The sequence below is a fragment of the Camelus dromedarius genome, chromosome 27, assembly GCF_036321535.1.
Source record: "Camelus dromedarius isolate mCamDro1 chromosome 27, mCamDro1.pat, whole genome shotgun sequence".
In the NCBI taxonomy this organism is placed as follows: domain Eukaryota; kingdom Metazoa; phylum Chordata; class Mammalia; order Artiodactyla; family Camelidae; genus Camelus; species Camelus dromedarius.
The window spans coordinates 5,807,961-5,820,427 of NC_087462.1; the positions used below are offsets into that span (position 1 = coordinate 5,807,961).

Sequence of the window (12,467 nt, forward strand, 5' to 3'; positions counted from 1 at the left end):
ACTGAAGCCCTTAGAATTGGAGTCAGAGACCTAGGGTCACAGAACTAAGCTGTGATTTGAACCAGGGTAGCCTGGCTCTGACCATAGCTAAGTCTGGACGGTCAGGCAGGGTCGTGGGCCAGAGATAGCCACAGTGAGACGAATGCTCGCTCCCCTGGCAACGGTGAGCAAAGCCCCAGGGAAAGCTCTCATTGGCCCAGCCCAGGCATATCCTGGAGCCAATCCCGGGGTGGGGGGGCAAATGCTGTGTTCTGATTGGCCAGCTGGGGGTCACGTGAAGCCGAAAGTGGGACGTAGTCTTCATCAATAACAAAGGAGGGGGGCTTTCCCAGACAGCAAATTCTAGAAGGAAGGGTCAGCAAAGCCCTCAGGCGACCCTTGTAGTGGTGACCCCAGCTCCTGGCCTTCAGCTTCCCTATCTATAGAATGGGCGTGAAGACAGTCTCACCTGAGTGGGATGAAGAAGGTGTATGCAGCTAATGCTCAGTGCTTGGCCGTTCTCCACTAGCAGGATGATCCCCGGCATTCCTCAAGCTCCCCAGACGACACTCCACGAAGCAGCGGGGCCTCTGGCATCTTTGACTTGAGGAATTTGGCAGCCGACTCATTGCTGCCCTCGCTGCTGGAGCGTGCAGCCCCGGAGGACGTGGACCGGCGCAATGAGGCCCTGCGGCGGCAGCAGCGGCCCCGCGCTCTGCTCGCCCTCTACCCGGCGCCGGACGAGGTGGGTGCCGGCTCGCCTGCAGCAGGCCTGAGGCCAATGCACATCCGCCTTACATATATCCCGTTCTGTGATCCCACTAACATTTACCGAGTGCCTACTGTATTCCCTGCACTTTTATTCAATGGATTTTACTAGATGCCTACGAGATACCCCTGTATTCATCCAACCAGCATTTATTGGGCACCTACTGTGTACTGCTATATTTACTCAACCAATACTTACTATATGCCTACGAGTATATAGTTTTCTCTTTAATCAAACGGCATTTAATCAACCAGTATTTATCGAGCACTTACTATATATGCCTATATTTATCCACCCAGCATTTTATTAGGGTACCTGTTGTGTACTCAATATTTTTATTCAATGACTTTTATTTTTTAATTGAAGTATAGTTGATTTACAATGTATGTTTCTGGTGTACATAGTGATTCAGTTATACATATATGTATATTCTTTTTCATTATAGGTTATTACAAGCTACTGAATACAGTTCCCTGTGCTGTACAGTAGGACCTTGTTTATCTATTTTGTATACAGTACAAAATTCAATGATTTTTATTTATTTTATATATTCCCTTATATTTATCCGCCCAGCATTTATTGGGCATCGACTATACATGTATTTATCCAATCAATATTAATTGTATGCCTACTGTATATCCTCTATTTAATCAAACAGCATTTGAGCAATATTTATTGAACACTTACTATATATGCCTATATTTATCCAACCACCTTTTATTAGGCATCTAGTGTATACATCTTTGTTTTAATTCAGCCATGTATCCAGTGCTTGCTGTATACACCTTTATTTATTCAACCAGTACTTATTGGGTGCATAGTATATATCCCTATATATGTCCAATAAGCATTAATCAAATGCTTTCTGTATGTGTCTATGTTTATTCAACCACTTTTTAGTAGATACCTACTATATACCTCTGTATTTATCTGACCAACTTGTCTGAGTGCCTGTTATCTCACAGGCACTGGGGATTCAACCATGAACAAGGCAGACCCAGTCCCAGCCCTCCGAGTTCACAGTCTAGTGGAAGAGAAACCTCCCTACCCGGAAATTACAACCCAGAGTAGTGCCATAATGAGGTGCATGTAACTGTCCCTCACACGGCCCTCAGTGTCCTAGCCGTGTGGCCTGTTGCAGTAGGGCCTGGTGAGCATCTGTAGGAGGGGGCCACCCAGGCCTCAGGGAAGGTGTCCTAGAGGAGTGCCAGCTCAACTGACCTGACAATGAGCAGGTGGAGAGACAAGGAGGAAGGGAGAGGAAGGGCATTCCAGGCAGGGGGAACAGCATGTGCAAAGGCTCAGAGGTGGGGACCAAAAGAAGTTTAGTCAGGCTGGGGGTTGAGTCGGTCTTACGCCACACATTTCAAGCCCTTCTTGGAGGACTTGTACCAGCTGCCCCTTTGGCTCTTGGCAGGATGAGGCTGTGGAACGCTGTAGCCGCCCGGAGCCACCCCGAGAGCACTTTGGACAGAGGATCCTGGTCAAGTGTCTGTCGCTCAAGTGAGTGTGCTGATCCACCCCTCCCTTTGGGCAGGCCAGCCACGTGGGTTACAGTGCGGCACACACTTGGTGCTCACTATGCAGGCCACGCTGTTACCGTTAACAGCCCTGAGACCCAGGAGGGCACCCGTGGGCTTTCAGGCTGGAAAATAAGACTTCCTTTTTCATTATTCAAAGCCACGAATCCTAAGCTCCAGTCGTGTGCCAGGCACAGTTCTCTGCCCGCTATATGTCCTATCTCTGATCTTCACAACATTGTGAAGTGGGCCCAGGTGGGAAACCGAGGCACAGAGTGGTGAAGACCTTGTGCCCAAGATCACATGACTTGTGAGGCTGGAGCTGGCCCTCGCTCACTCTGCTGCTGGGAGCCAGGCTGGAGGGGGCATTGGGGACCCTGGGCCTGGCTTCCAGCCGCCCAAGGCCGCCTCCACAACAGCCCCTGGGAGCAGCCAGAGTGCATGGGAATGGAGCTGAACAGGATGTGGCCTTGGACCTGAGCCCTGCCCCTCCCCACTCTGAGTTCCTGCCTGGACTGGGGCAGGAAAGGGAGGCCCCAGCCTGGCCTGAGGCCTGGGTGGGCCGCCTGCCTCAGACACATGGGTTGGGAACATGGGAGCTCTGTGGGCTTATCCAGTCATTTGACAAACGCTCAATATCTGCTGTGTGCAGGCCCTGTAACTGTGGGATGACCACACAGGGCTGTCTAGGTGGGAACACAGCACACACAAAGCCTGGGGATGTCTGGAGAGAGGAAAAATGAGGCTGCTAAGAGGTGGGCAGGGCAGGGCCACACAGGGCAGTGGGGTGCCTCAAATTTTAAGTTTTAAGATGTTTCCTTAGAAGGCATGTGGGTGGTGAGTGGGGCCCAGTGGGGCAGAGTGAGGCAGGAAGGAGGTCCCCAAAAGGAGACCATTCAGGTGAGCAAAGAGGGGACTCAGCCCAGGATGGAGGACACCCCAGAGAGGGGAGACAAGGAGGCCCAGGAGTTGAGAATTTCCAGATGGGGCAGGGGTGGGGGAGGAATTGACGTCTCAAAAGCTGTCTTCACGCCAACCAAATAAGGGCTCTGTGTGCATTATTTACTAAGGGAGGAAGTGGTGGTGGGGGGAAAAAAAAAATCTATTTGTGCCTCAGTTTCCCCTTTTGCAAAATGGGACGGGCCTTTCTTGCAAGCCCTGAAATGGCGGTTCTGCATGACCCAGTGGAAATCAGATGCCCACCCCCTGCCCCACAATGCAGCGACCCTGGGCTGGGCCACAAGAGGGATTGGGGTGTGTGGAGGTAGAAGTTTCAGGGACAACCTCTGCCATTCACTGCAGGTTCGAGATCGAAATTGAGCCCATCTTTGGCATCTTGGCCCTGTACGATGTGCGGGAGAAAAAGAAGGTAGGAGCCCCTCTCTTCCCCTTCCTCCCACTCCTCCTCTGTACTGTAGGGTGGTGGGCTTCCTGGAGGTGGTGGCCCAGCTGCCTCTCGTACCCTCAGATCTCAGAGAACTTCTACTTTGACCTGAACTCGGACTCCATGAAGGGGCTGCTGCGGGCCCACGGCACCCATCCTGCCATCTCCACCCTGGCCCGCTCCGCAATCTTCTCCGTGACCTACCCCTCGCCTGACATCTTCCTGGTTATCAAGGTACCCGCCGGGGCTGGATAAGGCAGTGATAATGTTGGAGGCCATGGGCATGGTCCCTGCTCTCATGGAAGAAAACAAACATGTCACCAAAAAGGGGATCAGGGCTGTTGTGGGGGAGCACAGGCAGCTGGGTGAGCCTGGAGGAGGCACCTGACTCAGCCTGGGCAGGGAGAAATCACCAAGGGCTTCCGCAGAGAGGTCACACCTGAGCTGACACCCATGAGTCGGCAGCCTGGGGGGAAATGGCATCTGGCATGTGTGGGTGGATGTTTAAAATGTTTTTTTGAGAGTCTTTTCAGTTTATTAGGGGAGGAAAGATCTAGTTGGTACATTGGTTTGGGATTTTCTGTTTTCAGGAGTGAGCTCAAATTTCCTTTCCTAAGATGTTCGGTTGAGTTACAGTAATGACATTAGTTGAGTACCTCCAGGCAGGCCTTGCTCCCGGTCAGTCAGACTTCACAAGGATTCTGGCCTTTGGTCCTCACAGCAGCCCCAGGAGGTGGAGGTTGCCATGGGGCTCATTTTACAGATGGAGAAATGGAGGAATGTGCTCAGGGTGCCATAGTCCCCAAATAGTCATGATTGGAGTCCAGGCTCAGAGCCATGCTTGGAGTGGCCTCCGTTTATACTAACAAAGAAAGATGTAAATGTGCGGATAACATGGAGTCTTGGGTTTGGGGCCGGTTTCAAAGGGTGGGGAGGGGGCAGCTGGTTGGGCAGGCTGACAGCTAGCACTCAACCTTGAGGACAGTGGGAGCCATGTTGGAGGTGTTGGAGCAAGAGCCCTGGCTGGATGGAATGTATGGAGGGCCGTGAGGGTCAGGGAGGTTGGGGGTGGGGTGAGGAGGTTGGGGTCCCGGCAGTGCCTCATTGGGCCTGCCTGCCCCTCAGCTGGAGAAGGTGCTGCAGCAGGGAGACATCAGTGAGTGCTGCGAGCCCTACATGGTGATGAAAGAGGTGGACACAGCCAAGGTAAGCGTGGGAGGCTGGCCAGGTGGTGATGGGGTCGCCCGCTAGGTAGCGGCAGCAGCGATCCTGGATTCAGCAGTTCTGGGGCACTGAGCTTGTGGGGTGTTGGGGGGGGCATCTCCCCGCAGAACAGAGAGAAGCTGGAGAAGCTGCGTTTGGCCGCCGAGCAGTTCTGCACCCGCCTGGGCCGCTACCGCATGCCCTTCGCCTGGACGGCCGTGCACCTGGCCAACATCGTGAGCAGCGCGGGCCAGCCCGACCGCGACTCCGACTCCGAGGGCGGTGAGGAGGCGGGGCCGACGGGCCAGGGGCGGGGCTACCGGGGGGAGGGGCGCCCTCTGCTGGCCGGACTTAGTACCAGCCCTGAGTCCACAGGTCTCTGTCCCTCCCTGCCTCTATCTCCGTCTCCCTGCATCACTGTCACTGTCTTCTCTAGAGCGCCGACCTGCCTGGACTGACCGCCGCCGTCGGGTGCCCCAGGATCGGACGAGTAGTGGGGATGACACCTGCAGCTTCTCTGGTTTCCGCCCAGCCACACTAACTGTCACCAACTTCTTTAAGCAGGTGTAGTGGCTGCGGGGCAGGGGGCTGAAGGAAGGATGCCCAAGGACACCCTCCCATTAGCCTGTGGCCACATGGGTCATGGGGACCACAAACTCCTTGGCCCTAGTTCACGGGGGCGGGTTTTGTGCAGGAGGCTGAGCGGCTCAGTGACGAGGACCTCTTCAAGTTCCTGGCTGATATGCGTCGCCCCACATCCCTGCTGCGGCGCCTGCGGCCCGTGACTGGTGGGTGGCGCGCCCCATAGATAAGACATGTCACTCTCATACAGTCACTTGACAAACCCACGCTTGAATACCTGCTGTGCCAGGTCCTGGGGACCACCATGGTGACTGTGATAGACAAAGCCCCAACTTCAGGGGTGGACCTTCTAATGGGGGTCAGAGATGAGAAACAGAATAAGACAGATAGTAGGTTAAATGAGGGACGTGATGGGCAAAGCTGATTAAAAGTGGGGGCAAGAGACAGAGCTGAGGGCAACTTCTGGCCTTAGCACCTGAAGAGGGAGTCAGAGCCCCAACCCGAAGCCCAGAGATGGGGCCCGGTCAGAGGCTCCCAGGCAGATGCAAACTGGCTGCCCGCTCCCCAGCCCAGCTCAAGATCGACATCTCTCCGGCTCCTGAGAACCCCCACTTTTGCCTCTCCCCGGAGCTGCTTCATGTCAAGCCCTACCCAGATCCCAGAGGCCGGCCCACCAAGGAGATCCTGGAGTTCCCTGCCCGTGAGGTCTACGCCCCCCACACCAGCTACAGGTATAGCCTCTGGGGCAGCCAGGCACTTGAGTGGGGGCATTCAGGCATCGTGCAGAGGGGGATCCCCTTTCTCTGACATGCACAGACACCAGGGTGAGATGCCACTGCTCTGCTTTAATGAGGGGCCTGTAGGCATGAAGGAGCGTGTCCTTCCTCCACCCCTCCTCAACGGGGCCGTGTCCTCTGCTGTGTCCCCGCCTGTTTCTGTCGCTACTCCTCGGCTGGCAGCGGGTCCCAGCACCCTGGCCGACCCCAGCGGATAGACAGGTCCTCCTCGGGCAGGGGCTGCCTGGGGCGTGGAAGCATCCCTCGATGCATGACTGGTCCTTACTTCTGGCCAGGCAGGCTCAGGCCGGGAGTGCCGCCATGTGGAGTCTGGGAGGGAAGTGCGGTTCAGCCAAGGCAAAGGGATCCCCATCCAGTTGCCCTGTTCACCACTCTGTCCAGCTGCCCCACACGCCCAACCCTTGCCAGGCTTACCTCTCCTGAATCTGTCCCAGCCGCTGCTGCTGGGCCACCATCTCCTGCCTCTGTCGCTGCACATGGCCCCTGAGGGCCCACACGATGTGGCTCTGCTTGTCAGCGTGGGCCTGTGGGGTCAGGACAGAGACCTCAGCTGGGGGCCGCTGTACCTCCTATCCCTTGACCTTGCCCAGCCCCATGCTCCCCCTTGCATCTGTGTGGCCTGGCCACTCTCTGGCCTCAACTTCCTCACTTGTAAAATGGGGAAGAGATAGGACTTACTTTGTAGGGCTGTTATGAGCATGATATGGGTTATCTTAGAGGGCATAAAACAACGCTGGGTACTTAATGGGCATTCAAGAAGTGCTCTACTAGTATGCATGTACTGAGCAACTACCATGTGCCCCGCCCCCGGCTGAGGATTTTATCTGCATCCAGTCCCTGGCTCTGCTTTGAGACATCAGTTGTTGCCCATATTTGCAAATAGGGAAACTGAGGCATGGGAAGGGGTATGGGTTTTTGCCCAGGGTCACACAGAGTAGAGGCCATGGCTCTGAAAGGCTGACAGCAATTGGCGAGGGGGGGCGGTCTCTGGGACAAAAAGTTCAGAAATGAGATCTGGTTGTAAATCAAGTTCTTGATTCCCCAGCTGGGAACCCCTTACCTTTAAGGCCTCAAATTCTTGGCGGGCAAGGCCCAGCCAAGCGCCCCTTAGCTGGACTTCTAGCCGTGTCACACTCTCCCGCAGTACCCGCAGTCCCTGGGCCGCTTCCCCCAGTGCCTGGGCTGTGGCCTCTGCCTGCAGCTTTAGAGTATCCTCTTCCATCTGATCAATAGATCATAGCTGTTAGTAGGATGACCCACTGGTACTGGCTTGATTTTAATGCTAGAAGTTCTATATTTCAGAATCTCCCCCAGTCCTGGGAAAACCTTGATAGTCACCCAAGGTATAACTCCACCATAGACTCCTACCCACCCCGCAATACCCCCACGGCAATGCCTACCTGCATCTCTAACAGGCTTGCACGTAGCTCCTGGGCTGCATCCTGGCCCTGGCTGACCTCCTGCCCCAGAAGCCCCAGTGCCTGGCCGTAGAGGCCCAGGCTGTCCCCGGCCTCTGTCAGCTGTGCCTCCGTGGTCTTGTACACACCATTGAGAGCCTGGCTCAGCTGCAGGGCCCCGTGGAAGAGCAGGGTCAGCTCCTCATGCTGTGCTGGCTCCGAGCTGCTCATGGAGGCTACTGGGGCAGGCCGGGCCACCGTTGCCAGGGTACACAGCAGGGACAGCATGAGCACGGGCATGGCTGGGAGGCAGGGGGGTGTGGCCACAGCACCACTGCTGCTGCCTTTTATGCCTCAACACCCCCCTTAACCTCCAGTCAATCGTTAACTGGCCAGCTGGGTGCCTCGTGTTGTGCAAGGGCCTGGCAGTGGTGCGACAGTTGCATCAGGCGAATGTGTGGCTGGGCCACGCTGGGATCACGCTGGCTGGGGCTCAAGGCCAGGTATGGCCTGGGGGCACTGGGAGAGGACAGACCCAGGCTCCACTGGGGCACCCTAAGCTCTGAGCCTTGGTTTCCCACCCTGTGGATACGCATGGCAGCAGTACCAGTGGTAACAGTGAGGCTTTTGTGAGTACAGACGGTTTGCCCAGAGCCGTTCCACTGCCCTTACAGCAGCTGGTCTCCTCGTATCCTTCCCACAAGCCCTCGATGCTGGGATCTTTGTTGGCCTGATCGAGAGCTAGGGGAGCAGGTGCAGGGGGTGGAGACTCTCCCAAGGCCACACAACCTGACTCAGGACCTGCACATGCCCTGGATCAATGCTAACTGTCATCTGGATGACAGTGAGAGCCTCTGTTTCCCTGCCTGTGAAATGGGGGTGATATGAGTCCCACCTCACAGGCTGCTGGTGAGAAAGCTGAGTGCTTAGTACAGAGCCTGACACACAGTAGGAGCCATGTTAGTGTTTGGTGCAATTATTGACATTATTGTTGTTTACGGTCAGCTAGGTATTAACAGAGGTTCAGCTGGAAGGCTGGTTTCCCCCATTATATAGATAGGAGGTTTGGGCTTGTACATAGTTACCCCTGGGGGAGGGAGGCAGAACTCTAACCCCAGCCCAGTCCTTGCCTCCAACTCCAGCCTCAGTTTCCCCACCATATTACTTTAGTGGCCTCTTCTAGGGGAAGGAGCAGTCAGGCTCCTGAGCTGGGTGATGGGCAGTGCAGCCTGGGCGAGGCTCAGGCCCAATGCTGGCTGCCCGGACCACCTTCTTGGAAACCTGGCCCTGAACATCCATCTGTCCCCTGCCCTCTGCCTCACAGTGCCCCCTCAGTGCCCCCAAAGTCCCTCTGCGTTCCCACCCTCTGCCGTCTGTTCCCCGACTCTGCCAGTTACTTCTCCCACCTGATACTCATCATTGCCCCTTACCTGGCCTTCAGTGTCCCAGCTCTGTGGCCACTGTCCCCCTGGTTCCAGCAGCCCGGCCTCTCTGTCCCCCTACAGGAACCTGCTGTACGTGTACCCACACAGCCTCAATTTCAGCAGCCGCCAGGGCTCCGTGCGCAACCTCACCGTGCGAGTGCAGTACATGGCGGGCGAGGATCCCAGCCAGGCCCTGCCGGTCAGTGGCTGGGCCCCAGGGGAGACGGGCGGGCTGTCCCCAGCCAGCCCCTCATGCCCCTGCTCTACCAGGTCATCTTTGGCAAGTCCAGCTGCAGCGAATTCACCCGCGAGGCCTTCACACCAGTGGTCTACCACAACAAGTATGTGTGGTCTAGAGGAGACGGGGCACTGATGGGGACACACTGGGGCAGGAAGAGGGGCGGCGGGGGGCAGGCTCTGGGAGTGCTGATGGGGGAAGCTGAGGCAGAGAGCAGAGCCGGGAGGAAACATGTGGCAGAGGGGGTGGGGCGGGCAAGGAGGATCTCAGCAGCCCCCGCAGAACCACCAGCCCCGCCCTCCCAGGTCGCCTGAGTTCTACGAGGAATTCAAGCTGCGTCTCCCGGCCTGTGTGACCGAGAACCACCACCTCCTCTTCACCTTCTACCATGTCAGCTGCCAGCCCCGGCCAGGCACAGCCCTGGAGATCCCTGTGGGCTTTACTGTGAGCCTCTCCCTCGCCTCTCGCCATCCCACACCCCCCTGCCCAGCCCTCCCAGCTCTGTCCAACCCTACACTGACCCATAGCCTCTCCCCAGTGGATCCCACTGCTGCAGCACGGGCGCCTGAGGACCGGCCCCTTCTGCCTACCTGTGTCCGTGGACCAGCCCCCGCCCAGCTACTCTGTGCTCACTCCAGATGTACGTGCCCTGGACCCCCTGCCAGCCAACACCCTGCTCCCAAGTCCCCCATTCCTGCCATGCCTTCCTTCCCATCGATACCCCAGGAGGCTTGTGTCCTCTGCTGGGGCCTCCAGGGCCCCTGCCTGCCTCATCACACCACCCCTCTCCTTTCATTATTAATCCTGTGTGTCCTACTTCCCCGGTGTTTGTCCCTCCTTGTCCCCGACCAGCCCTGCCTCGTTGACACCCCCTACCCCTGCCTCTGCACTCTCTGTTCCCCACTAAGTTTCCACTGCCTCTCTGCAGCCCTGCCTGCCTCCCTGACCCCTGTCCCTAGGACCCCTGTCCGTTCCCTCCAATAACCCTGGGTCTCCATTCTGCATCCTTCCGTGAGCATCTCTGGCTCCCAGCCTGCTCCGTGGACCCCTGTAATGCCCCCTCCTATCTGCCCCCATCTCAGGCTGCGCTGGGCTGGGGGCAGGGTGCTCAGCTGCCCCCACCACACCCCTCCAGGCAGGGCTGTGCTCAGGCCACAGTGTCGCAATGGCTGAAGCTGGTGGCCTGAGCGGTGGGGGAGAGCTGGCCAGTGCCCACCTGGTGTGTCCCTCCCGCAGGTGGCGCTGCCGGGCATGCGCTGGGTGGATGGTCACAAGGGCGTGTTCAGCGTGGAGCTCACGGCAGTGTCATCTGTGCACCCCCAGGTAGGGGGTGGGACCAGAACTCAAGAGTCCGGCCCTGGGGTTGGGCAAGAGTTTCCGCTGACCAGGGAAGCCTGGCCTTGGGCCATGGACGTGACTATGGTCAGCTGGGCCGGGCTCCCAGGGAAGCTGCTGACTCAGGCAGGGGCGACCGTCCCTGTGGCCATCCCAGGTGGAGCTTTGGCCTTTGCGTGGTCTCTCCTCCCCGCATTGGTCTCTTGCTATTTCTATGGTCCCTCCGCATCTTTTTCTTTCCTTCCTTGTCCCTTTCCTCATTTATTGATCCCCAGCCTCAGTGTCTCTGCCCACTCAGTCCCTCACTCCATCCCCCTGGCCCTTCCTGGACTGGGAGCCCTAGCCCTGCCCTTCTCACTCCTGGTCCCCCCTCCAGGACCCCCACCTGGACAAGTTCTTCACCCTGGTGCACGTCCTGGAGGAGGGGGCCTTTCCATTCCGTCTCAAGGATCCCATGCTGAGTGAGGGCACTGTGGAGCAGGAGCTGCGTGCCAGCCTGGCAGCCCTGCGCCTTGCCAGCCCTGAACTCCTTGTCACCTTCTCCCACCACGTGCTGGACAAGCTTGTCCGTCTGGTCGTGAGGCCCCCTATCATTGGGGGCCAGATCGGTGAGTGGGTGTGGCCTTAGACCTCATCTGGAAAATGGGCCCTCAGTCCACTGGTTCTGGGTGACCTCCTATAGCCCATTTATCTCTCTGGCCTCAGTTTTCCCATCTGAAAACTGGCCCCAACCCCCTGGGCTGAGAGCTGGTCTCCTGTGATCTTTTGATGGCCACACAACCCCCTAGGACCCTGAAGGCTCTTCCTCAGGGAGGTAAGAGGTCCTGGGATCTGGTACTTGACCTCTGCTCTGCTCGGCAGTGAACCTGGGTCGTGGAGCCTTTGAAGCAATGGCGCATGTAGTCAGCCTTGTCCACCGGAGCCTGGAGGCTGCCCAGGATGCCCGGGGTCACTGCCCACTGCTGGCTGCCTATGTCTACTATGCCTTCCGACTGCCTGGCACAGAGCCCAGCCTCCAGGGCGGTGAGTGTTGGCAGGGGACCCTGGAGCACAGGGAATACCCGTGAGGAGAGCATCCCAAGCAAAGGGAAGAGCATGTGCAAAGGTCCTGAAGCTGCACAGGCCTTGGTGGGTTTGAGCAATTTGCAAGAGAGAGAGGGAACTTTTTGCCTGACTCCAGGGGTTTATTCTCTGTAGACTTGATTTAGTGACTGACAAATGATTCAGCCAGTCAGCAAGCAAGGACTCAAGCAGAACTGCCTGGGTTGGAATCCTAGGTCTGCCCACAAGCTCTGTGAACCTGGGCAAGTGACCCCACCTCTCTGGGCCTGTTTTCCCATTTGTAAAATGATGGTAATATTAGTGCCTCTCTCATGGGGGCGCTGATGATAGTAAATGCCCCAGTAATCCGTGCAAAATGCTTAGTACAGTGAGTGTTCAATAAAGTTGCATTTTTTTCATTTGTTAAATAATAAATAACAACCACGAACCCCTCTGGATACTTACAATATGCTAGACACTGTTCTCAGTGTCTTTCAGTCTCCCTCAAATTACTGTGAGGAACCCAGAGGTTCAGAGAAAGAAAGTGACTTCGCCAGGGGCAGCTGCCTGGGAAGGGCAGTGGGGCATCAGGGCAGGGGGGCAGGGGGCTGAGCACATTCCTTCCATCCTCAGGGGCCCCCCCGGTCACGGTGCAGCCTGCCACGCTGGCCCGTGGCTCCGGCCGCCCCACCAGCCTCTACCTGGCCCGTTCTAAGAGCATCAGCAGCAGCAATCCCGACCTGGCCGTGGCCCCCGGCTCTGTGGATGACGAGGTCTCCCGCATCCTGGCCAGCAAGG

At 57.1% G+C, this 12,467-nt stretch overlaps 2 protein-coding genes across 8 annotated transcripts in view; one reads left to right on the forward strand and one right to left on the reverse strand.

Moving 5' to 3' along the window:
* Nucleotides 1–12,467, forward strand: part of DOCK6 (dedicator of cytokinesis 6) — a 39,793-nt gene that overhangs the window by 8,384 nt on the left and 18,942 nt on the right. For 4 of the 6 annotated variants that reach the window (XM_031437213.2, XM_064480215.1, XM_031437215.2 and 1 more), the window contains exons 6-22: nucleotides 509–724; nucleotides 2,166–2,251; nucleotides 3,571–3,637; nucleotides 3,737–3,886; nucleotides 4,778–4,858; nucleotides 4,984–5,137; nucleotides 5,292–5,419; nucleotides 5,550–5,643; nucleotides 6,006–6,168; nucleotides 9,137–9,254; nucleotides 9,326–9,396; nucleotides 9,599–9,737; nucleotides 9,832–9,933; nucleotides 10,530–10,616; nucleotides 11,005–11,236; nucleotides 11,490–11,651; nucleotides 12,303–12,466. In XM_031437213.2, coding sequence (XP_031293073.1) covers nucleotides 509–724; nucleotides 2,166–2,251; nucleotides 3,571–3,637; nucleotides 3,737–3,886; nucleotides 4,778–4,858; nucleotides 4,984–5,137; nucleotides 5,292–5,419; nucleotides 5,550–5,643; nucleotides 6,006–6,168; nucleotides 9,137–9,254; nucleotides 9,326–9,396; nucleotides 9,599–9,737; nucleotides 9,832–9,933; nucleotides 10,530–10,616; nucleotides 11,005–11,236; nucleotides 11,490–11,651; nucleotides 12,303–12,466 — 2,214 coding nt within the window. The remainder of the gene's footprint in view (nucleotides 1–508; nucleotides 725–2,165; nucleotides 2,252–3,570; nucleotides 3,638–3,736; nucleotides 3,887–4,777; nucleotides 4,859–4,983; nucleotides 5,138–5,291; nucleotides 5,420–5,549; nucleotides 5,644–6,005; nucleotides 6,169–9,136; nucleotides 9,255–9,325; nucleotides 9,397–9,598; nucleotides 9,738–9,831; nucleotides 9,934–10,529; nucleotides 10,617–11,004; nucleotides 11,237–11,489; nucleotides 11,652–12,302; nucleotide 12,467) is intronic. The other 2 variants (XM_031437214.2, XM_031437216.2) reach the window with 1 other exon arrangement.
* On the reverse strand, nucleotides 6,268–7,941 carry ANGPTL8 (angiopoietin like 8). 2 transcript variants are annotated; one of them, XM_010978308.3, is made up of 4 exons: nucleotides 7,635–7,941; nucleotides 7,295–7,456; nucleotides 6,649–6,758; nucleotides 6,268–6,543 (listed from the first exon to the last, which is right to left on the reverse strand). In XM_010978308.3, the coding sequence occupies exons 1-4, from the start codon at nucleotides 7,929–7,931 to the stop codon at nucleotides 6,516–6,518; spliced, it is 597 nt and encodes a 198-aa protein (XP_010976610.1). In that variant the 5' UTR covers nucleotides 7,932–7,941; the 3' UTR covers nucleotides 6,268–6,515. The 2 variants fall into 2 exon arrangements, with proteins under 2 accessions (XP_010976610.1, XP_031293081.1); XM_031437221.2 differs by lacking the exon at nucleotides 7,295–7,456 and having other exon boundaries at nucleotides 7,635–7,937.

What these genes read in the sequence shown, in the direction of transcription:
- ANGPTL8 (XM_010978308.3), bottom strand. Translation starts at nt 7,931, where the DNA reads ATGCCCGTGCTCATGCTGTCCCTGCTGTGTACCCTGGCAACGGTGGCC. An exon ending in CAAGCCTGTTAGAGATGCAG is followed by an intron (nt 7,457 to 7,634) that starts GTAGGCATTGCC and finishes TCTATTGATCAG; the next exon opens with ATGGAAGAGGATACTCTAAA. An exon ending in AAGAATTTGAGGCCTTAAAG is followed by an intron (nt 6,759 to 7,294) that starts GTAAGGGGTTCC and finishes CTGACCCCACAG; the next exon opens with GCCCACGCTGACAAGCAGAG.